Consider the following 9114-nt stretch of genomic DNA (forward strand, 5'->3'; position numbering starts at 1 on the left):
TATGTACTTTTCCAGCTCTGTCTATGTGGGGGCACTTTAGAGATCCACAGCAGTGAAACCCTGTATGTTGGATCTTGATTAATATCAAGATATGTTCAGGTGTGGTTCTGAAAGTCTACTTAGTCTATGTCATTTCCTTCTTCCATATTACAATGGAATACTAAGGAGAAATTTTATAAGAATATCTTGAAAGTAAATGAGCTATCAAAACGGAATAAGAACTAGTACCTGACAGTAGTAGTAGGTGATCGTAGAAGAATGATTCCAGAAAACATATGTGAGATCTGCTACATGTAAGATGAGGATTCTATCATTTAAAAAACTATAATTATGGGCTTAGGAAATGTTTCAGCAGTGAAAATTGCATACCAACAGAGGTCTGAGGTCAGTTTCCAGCATCTGATTTGGATGGCTACTGTAACTCCATTTCCAAGAGAAGAAACAATGACCACTTTTCTAGCCTACAAAGGCACAAGTGCTCAAGTAAGTACACATAGACATGTACATAAATATATATTTAAAATATAAATAAAATTTTTACAAACAATAATTATGGGTGGTGGAGATCTTCAGTAGATATTATATCTATGCAAATTACACAATAAAATCTATTATTTTCTAAATTTAATGGACACTAATAATAAAAAAGCATTGCTGCCTTCTAGAGTATAGGTCTTCTTATCTTTATTCTTTTCTTTTTTTTAATTTATATCCATATATATTTTTATATGAAATACTTCATGTTTTCTTATGCATCCTTGCTTAGGACCATAATAGTATTATTTTTACTGTTTTATTATTAATAGATATTCTTTTGAAGCCAGCACAGCTCTATCACGGAAAGCACATGTTCTTTCTGTTGACATTTTGTTGGGAAAATGATAAGAAAAGAATCAGGAACGGGATTCATATGAAATACAAAGAATGGTGTTTACAGATTAGAAACAGAGAAAAAGTGCATATGCTGTGAGATACTGTTGATCAATTTCTGCGTGCGAAACAAAATAGTTAATTGAGCCATATCCCCACCTGTAGGGCAGCAGGTGGTTTTAAAAGATGCAGCTTAATTTATATACATATTAATATCATTATAGCTTTTAAGTAGATATTTAATATTATAATGATTTATGACTTTTTCATGTACCCATACCCTGTTCTTCCGTTCTGTATTCCACTCTCTCACTCTTTCCTAATTTGAACTTACTCTTTTCCCACTTCTCGGATCACTTACGCCCTACTATTTCCTGCTCTATTGCTCCCCACATCAGAGCCCTGGCAATGGTCCCTTTTTACTTTCCCCATTTCTGAGGTTACTCCACAATACTTGCTCAGACCTGAAGACTTAGAGCTCGGAGCCTGTGGGGAGAGGGAACATCTGACAATTGTTTTTTTGGGGGGGTCTGGGTTACCACACTCAATACGATTGTTCCTGTTTTCATCTACGTAACTGCACAGTTCAGTTTATTTGTCTACTCTATGATGGGTCTATGTGTCATGTTTTTATTATCCACTTGTTGACTTAAAGGCATTTCAGTTATTCCTATTTTTATTCTTTTTGTCAATAGAGCAGCAATGAACATGACTGAGCAAGTAGAGTAGGATGTGGAGGAGAAGCCTCCTTTTGAGTTGTTGATCAGAGTTGACCAAGAGATTTCCAAAACATTCTAACTACAGCTACTCTTTACACATACCCAAAATCCTATGCCAAAATATGATACCCAAATCTCCTTTGACTATCAATGATTCTTTTGCAACATCATATCCAATAAAAGATATTAACACTCTCATTAATAATTAACACTAAGTCCGTAGCAGAGACTTGCCCAGGGCTGTATACCACTCTATAAGAGTAAAACCTTTTTACTATACAGCCTTTTGTGCTACCTCCTCCTGAAGTATTTCCCACCTACTCTCAAAACTGTTCTTGGGTGAATGATTTTATTTTTCACACTTTGCTTATGATGTTCTCTTAAAAACACACCACGAAAAAAAAAACAAACAAAAAACCACACACCATGCCCTTTGACTTCCAGAATAACGAAGCTGGGTTCCACCTTTTTCCTCTTAAGCTATCATATTTAATGCAGTTATCACGCATTGCTTTGACAACCTTTGCTAGGGTTTGTGGGTCTTTCTCTTTTCTCCTTCTATTCAGCAGTTGGCCACAGCAGTATGCATGCAGCATATGTCTTACAGTGTCTAAGCCTCTCACTAGCACCATCACTAATGTCTCAGCTCATAAATAGCTATTCCTTATGACTTAGGTCACCGCATAGGAACGAGAATTCTCTGAGACAGACTGAGGCATGTTTCATTTTGACCTTGAGAAACCTGTTGCTGTCACACCTGGTCTGACATTTGTTCTCCTATTTAGGTTGTTCCAAAGTGATCAGTCACCAGGAGAGGTCAGGAATTGATTCCTAGTTTCCACACTGACAGTTATGTTCAGCTCAACTCCTGATGTCTAAGATGAGTGAGGTAAGATGCATCTGGCTCATAGTCCCTCCTCTGTGCATGACAACACCCAGCGCCTCAGCTGAGGCACATGGGTAGAGGTATGACTAGGCCTCTGTGCACATAGACCTCAAGCCAGTATTCACATCTTGACCATTTTTAGGTTTTCCAGCTATCAGGGTGTTTCTTAAACATAAAACAATGAGAGGGTTACACAAGGAGCGATTCAAATGAAAAAAAAGTTCTTTCAAGTAAATACAGTGTTGATGTTGAGATTTTGTTGCTCTGTTTTATTAAACTGTTTAACAATTACAAATCAAGGAACAATACTCTTACAAATAAATTTGGTTTTTATAAGTCCTTTATACATTTTACATATTAGCTCTCTACCAGATGTGTAGCTGGTAAAAATATTTTCCCATTCTGTAAGCTGCCACTTTGTCAAAATTAATGGAGTCCAGAATGAAAACAGATAGTGGGGTAGAGAAGTCATCATTTGAATGAACAAGGGTAAATTGTATACATTCCACAAGAACGTTACACCACCAGTATTTAAAGATTTCTTAAAGGAATCAAAGTGGATAAGACATTGGAAAAACTAATATTTATACTATGCTACTTTATGACTATTGTTTCCTTTATAGAAACACGGTAATTTGGTTTATTCCTTTTTCAAGTTGGCTATTTTGAGGATCAAGGAAAAGGAATTTTTGTACAGCTTTTAAAACATGGTCAATATGCATATTTACCAAGATGTCTGAATCTAATGAAAGGACCCTCACAATGTAAGTTAGTTACTTGAAGTTGGCTTACTTCTTACAGAGAAGCAGCAAGGAAAGAAACCTTGTTGACTGTGAGCCAGGTGCCCAAAGTGTAAGAGGTGTTGGCTAAGTGCCAGTTTTACCTACGAATGGTAAACTTGTACTGCAGGCAATGTGCCCTGTGAATCAGCCTCTCCTATGTGTATAACAAAGCTTTATAAGAATCTTTTGACTAACACACTGAAGGATATTTTGTTTTGAGCATCCCAAAACAGAGCCCAAGCTGTTCTGGCCAATATCCTCTTGCATCAGGATGCTGCATTCCTTGAACTTTCTACACTAATTATTATGCGTTACAAGGTGAAATAGTGTGTGTGGTGGGGAGCAGAGGGTCAGAGGGATGATGGTGGTAGTCATGACAGTGGTGGTGGGAACTTTTTGGTCCATAATTAAATGGAAAATTATTCTTCACTTTCCTGTTTGAGACTGCCAGTTCTACTTCCTTTGGCATAATAAGACACTATACACAGACCCACCCTAGAAAATCAAGAACTCATTGCATAGGAGCAAGTGCGTAAAAGTAATGATAAATGATAAAAATTCTTATCTTAAACCAGCCGTAACTGTGATCATACCAAGATATAATTTACAGAGTTTCTATGCTGTATGCCATGTGCAAACATGCTACCATGTGTCCTCTGTACTGTCAACAAAAACAACCAGCCAATGGTAAGCAATGGAGAGAATAGAGTAGGACATCCTGATCCAGAGGGGAGGAGAAAGGAGATTGGGAGATTGGAGAGGAGAGGATGGGGAAACATCAGAAGTAATGAATGGACCTAAGATACGACTAAAAAGAAAGTATAATGTGGGAAATATGGATAGGAGGAAGCTATGGGGGAATTGGAGGTTTAGGATGGAATAATTATAGCCCAGCATTGTGCTCTGCATTAACTAAATAAAATAATAATAATAATAATAATAATAATAATAATAATAATAATAATAATAACAACAATAATGGAGTCCTTTGCCATGCAGAAGCCTTTCAGTTTCATGAAATCCCATTTACTAATTTGTGGATCATAGTGCCTAGGCTAACAGTGCTTTGTTCAGAAAGTTTTCTGTGCTATTCCCTAGTTTCTGTTCTGTCAGGTTAGTGTATCTGGTTTTATTTTGAGGTCTTTGTTCCATGAGGCATGAGTTTTGTATAGGGTAATAAGTATAGTATAGATCTATTTACATTCTTTTCCATGTAGCCATCCAGTTTGAGCAGCATCATGTGTTGAAGATACTTTTATTCAGTGTATATTTCTGGTTTCTTTATAAAAATCCAAGGGTCCACAGGTGTGTGGATTTAAGTCTGGGTCTTCAGTTCTATTCCATTTATCAACATGTCTGTTTTTGTGCCAGTATCATGCTGTTTGTTACCATATCTCTGCAATATAATTTGAAATCAGAGATAGTGATACATCCAGGAGTTCTTTTACTGTTCCAGATTTCTCTCAGTTTTGGGATTTCTTTATTTATTCTGTTTCCATTTTCAGTCTTTTACTGGTTTATTCATTTCCAGCTATTCATTCCAGTTTATTCATTTCCACTATTTGTTTATGTTTTCATAGATGTCTTTAAGAAATTTATTAATTGCCACTTTAAGGTTATCTATCATTTTAATAAAGGCTATTTTAAGCTCTTTTTCTTATGCTTCAGCTATGTTGCAATTCTCAGAGCCTGCTGTGGTTGGGTTGTGGAGGAGTGGTAAGAGAAGAGAAGGGAGAGTGGAGATCTGAATCTTGCCTACCAGTTCCCCTGGTTTGCTTGACTGGCCAGATTCCAAACAATGCCTCCTTGTGTTGTGGGCTGGGTTAATGGGATTTGTGAGAGGGAGGAAAGTTTGAGGAGAATGTCAGTGTGATCCACTGGAGATTGAGGCAAAAAGGAAAGGAAGGTTGTAACAGGTGGCCTGTTACAGAGCTAAAGAGAAGACTTGGGAGTTGGATTTGGAGGAGAAAGAGAGAGGTAATAATCTATAGTTAGCCTGCCTGAGAATGCAAAAATCCTAAATATCAAGAAAACAAATAACCTAATTTTAAAAGTCTATAAACAAAGAATTCTCAATGTGGAGAAATCAAATAGCTGAAAAACAAAGAAATGTTCGACATCATTAGTCATCATGGAAATTCAAATTAAAACTACTTTGACATTTTATCTTATACCTGTCAAAATGTGTAAGATTAATAAAACAAAAAGGTAGTTTATGCTGGTGAGGATTTGAAGTAATGAGAGCACTCATCCATTGTTGGTGGAACTTCAAACTTGTACAGCCACTGTGGAAATCAGTGTAGAGGGTTCTGCAGGAAGATGAGTCAATCTAAAGATCCATCTATACTGCTCTTGGGCGTATATCTAAAGGATGCTACCAAAAAGACACTTGCTCAGCTGTGTTTATTGCTGCTCTTTTCATAACAGCCAGAAATTGGAAAGGACCTATACGTCACTCAACAAATGAATGGATTTAAAAAATGTGGTGCATTTACACAATGGAATATTATTCAGCTGCTTTAAAAAAATCGTGAAATTCATAAGTAAGTAGACTTAGGAAAAAAATCATCCTGTGTGAAGTAATACAAACCTGGAAATACAAATATGATATTTACTCACTTATGTTTGGATATTAGCTGTTAAGTCAATGATACCCGTTGATATAATGTTCTTGTGGAAAGTATAAAATTTACCCTTGTTCATTCAAATGCTGATTTCTCTACCCCACTATCTGGTTTCAATCCAAATATTGCATTGTGATGTTTATTCTAAGCATCCCTTGTCTCAAGTTTCTGTAAACATGTCATCATTTGTTCTCTATATTGTCAAGAAAACAACAACCAGCCAATGCTGAGCAATGGAGAGAGTAGTGTGGGGCATCCTGGTCCAGGGGGAAGGAGAAGGAAGCAATTGGGAGAAGTTGGAGAGGAGAGATTGGCAGGAAAGGACTTGGAACCATGAGGAGAGATGAACTAGACCTAAGATATGACTATAAGCAAAATGTGGGAAATCTGACTGGAAGGAAACTGTGCGGGCTTGGAGGTTTAGGATTAACGATTGCCCAGCATTGTGCTCTAGGTTAATTAAATAAATCCTAGTATTTGTGTAGTGATTTGGGTTTACAGCTGGTTTAGAAATAACTGCTGCTTAACTAAAAGATAAATCAATAATAAATGTTAATAACCAACAACAGATACCCAAACCACAATTTGTAGAACCACAGAAGTTAAGTATGGAATAAGGGAATTGGGAGGGACAGATAGATTTTTCTACGTAGAATAGACAATTATGTATTGATGAGATGGGGCTGAAATGAGACTATCATGTCAGGAAGGAAGAGAAGGAGGATGAAAGAAATATCAGAAGAGACAGCTAAAACTAAGAGCCTTTTGAGGAATAGTACGGAAACCTAGAACAGTAGAAGTATCCTAGAATATATACACATATGAAGGCAATGTAAATGAAACCACCAAATCATGGGGGAGACAATGGCCCAACCAGCTTTTTTTTTTTTTGTCACCAAATGAAGCTTCCAGTACCACAAATGGGTTACATTTAATTGAGTTATTGAACAAAGAGGTCCATGGGAATATCCAAACACCCCAGCCAAGATTGTGAGTTTCTCTACAAAAACTAACGGCAAGGCCCCATTGTTGAGGACAACACTACACAACTCATTGAACATAGGTTTTCAGGAAAGAAGGAACATGAAAAAATCTGAAGAACTAATCAAGATTAGTCAATGAGTTACTTAATTGTTCATCCACAACTGCCACCACAGGGAGGGCTGGCATGAAGCAGCCATGGCAGATATCATGACAACCCTAAGCCTATCTAGCCTCTATTCTGATTTTATAGAATAGACTGAGCTAGGACTTGGCATCACAGAAATTTTAAGGACTGTATAGTATAAAACAAAGGGTCCAAGGTTCATGAGCCTATTGTTTGTAACTATCCCATCAGTGGCAGTCCATGTATCAATTCACACTAGTCAGAATATGGACAGAAGGACAAGGGATAGTCTTCAGGGAATGAGCAGATTGGTGTCCCAAAGCTAGCCAAAGTGAGTATTCTCTTGACCATTCTCCGGAAACAGTGTATCCTGAAGACACCCCTTCCAGTAAGCTCAGTCTAAAGCAGGGATGGGTGTCCACAGAGGGCATCAGAAGCTTCCTCTTGTATTGTTTACATATGTTAACACCCTAGCCTCCAAATGGATGGGAACTCTTGGGTCTTCCCTGTTTGAGAAAGAGGTATTCTTATGAAAGAGGAAGAGAAATAAATCACATCCAGTTACCAGTACTTGACACTGGGTCAAGGATTCATCAGAGAGCCAAAAAAGAAAGACATGTTTACAAGGACCCCCATACTTAAGGAGTCCCGGGCCATAAAGATCTGCCAGTCCTCATAAAAGTGTCTTAGGTCCTAGGAACTGGAGATCTGCGGGGTCTGTGGTGGCTCAGGCAGCAGCCGCCACCCCCAGAGCTGCAGCAGCCCCCAGACAATATTTTGCCTCCAGGGTGAGTATTATGTGGTTTCCTACGCCCCCTGGAAGAACCTAGCCATGTTTAAAAAAAAATAGGTTTTCTGACTTACAGAGCCCAAGTAAGAAGAGAGCCCTAGCCCTTGTCACTTTGGTCTCAGAACATGCTGTCAGTACATTATTGATCCATAGCTGCCAAGACTGAGCTCTGTGGGTAATGCTAGCAAAACAAACAGGAGTCTAATGAGGATCATTGAAGAAGGCTTTATTAATCTGAAACACAGAAGGAAAGTAGCAATATGGGAGCAAATCTTGACTTTCCACAGTTAGATTTCAGTATTGTAGTGAACTGGGTGGGAGGACAGGAGGAAAGGGCAAAAGAGCCATCAGGGACAGGTCTTCTGAAGATGCTCTCCTCTTGTACAGCTTGTCCAGTGTCCTTAAGGCAGAAGTCAGCAGCAGCCCCCAGACTGCTGGCTGCCACCACAGCTGCTGCCCCCACTGCTGCCACCACAGCTGCTGCCCCCACTGCTGCCACAGCAGCCGCTGCTGCCCCCACTGCTGCCACAGCATCCAGAGCTGTGACGATGGCGACGCAGAGATCTGCGGGGCCTGTGGTGGCTCAGGCAGCAGCCACTACCCCCAGAGTTGCAGCAGCCCCCAGAGCTGGAACCACATCCGCCCCCAGAGCTGGAGCCACAGCAGCCCCCAGAACCCAGGCTACAGCAGGAAGACACAGGCGGGCACTTGGGAGGGCACTTAGGAGGGCACTTTGGGGTCTGGCACTTGGGAGGGCACTTGGGGGTGCACTTGGGAGGGGGCTGGCATTGCTGCTGGTTCTGCTGGCAGGACATCTCTGTTGGGGAGTGCTGCTCTGGAGCTGTGGGAGAGTCACACACAAGTCAGATCCAAGTTTACTCTCATCCTTTCTAATTTCATCATTTCTAATTCCCTCGTGAGTCTTTTGATAGGACACAAGAAAGTGATAAAGATAATGATTATCTGATAAAGTTACTAAGTGCTTTGTTTTAGTATCTCATAACAAACTCCATTTAGAATGGGTCAAGCAACACACTCTACAAATACGCCAAGGAAATTGTTGATCGTTAAAATCACCAAAGTGTCCAGCTGAACACTCACTCTCTCACATCACCCAGAACTCTGAAAACATTCAAAGAATTTAGAGCTGGAAAGCTCTTTCAGGAAAGAGGGAAGACATTCCCTCTAGAGGCATTTCAGAAATACACAGGTTAGCAGAAATGAGTTCTTTGGAGTCAGTTTGTAACCATGAATTTGCACAAGAAAAGAAAGAAAGAAAGAAAGAAAGAAAGAAAGAAAGAAAGAAAGAAAGAAAGAAAGAAAGAAAGAAAGAAA

At 39.2% G+C, this 9114-nt stretch overlaps 1 protein-coding gene across 1 annotated transcript; it reads right to left on the reverse strand.

The window, feature by feature from the left end:
• Nucleotides 1–8192: 8192 nt before the first annotated feature.
• LOC129676335 (late cornified envelope protein 1C-like) lies at nt 8193–8594 on the reverse strand. Its single transcript, XM_055606695.1, has one exon. It carries the CDS (start codon nt 8592–8594, stop codon nt 8193–8195), a length of 402 nt encoding a protein of 133 aa, XP_055462670.1.
• Between the last annotated feature and the right edge of the window lie 520 nt (nt 8595–9114).

Source organism: Psammomys obesus, unplaced genomic scaffold, assembly GCF_907164565.1.
Source record: "Psammomys obesus unplaced genomic scaffold, mPsaObe1.curated_primary_1811, whole genome shotgun sequence".
NCBI lineage: Eukaryota > Metazoa > Chordata > Mammalia > Rodentia > Muridae > Psammomys > Psammomys obesus.

Excerpts from the sequence above, each read along its gene's own strand:
- LOC129676335 (XM_055606695.1), bottom strand. The coding sequence starts at position 8,594 with ATGTCCTGCCAGCAGAACCAGCAGCAATGCCAGCCCCCTCCCAAGTGC.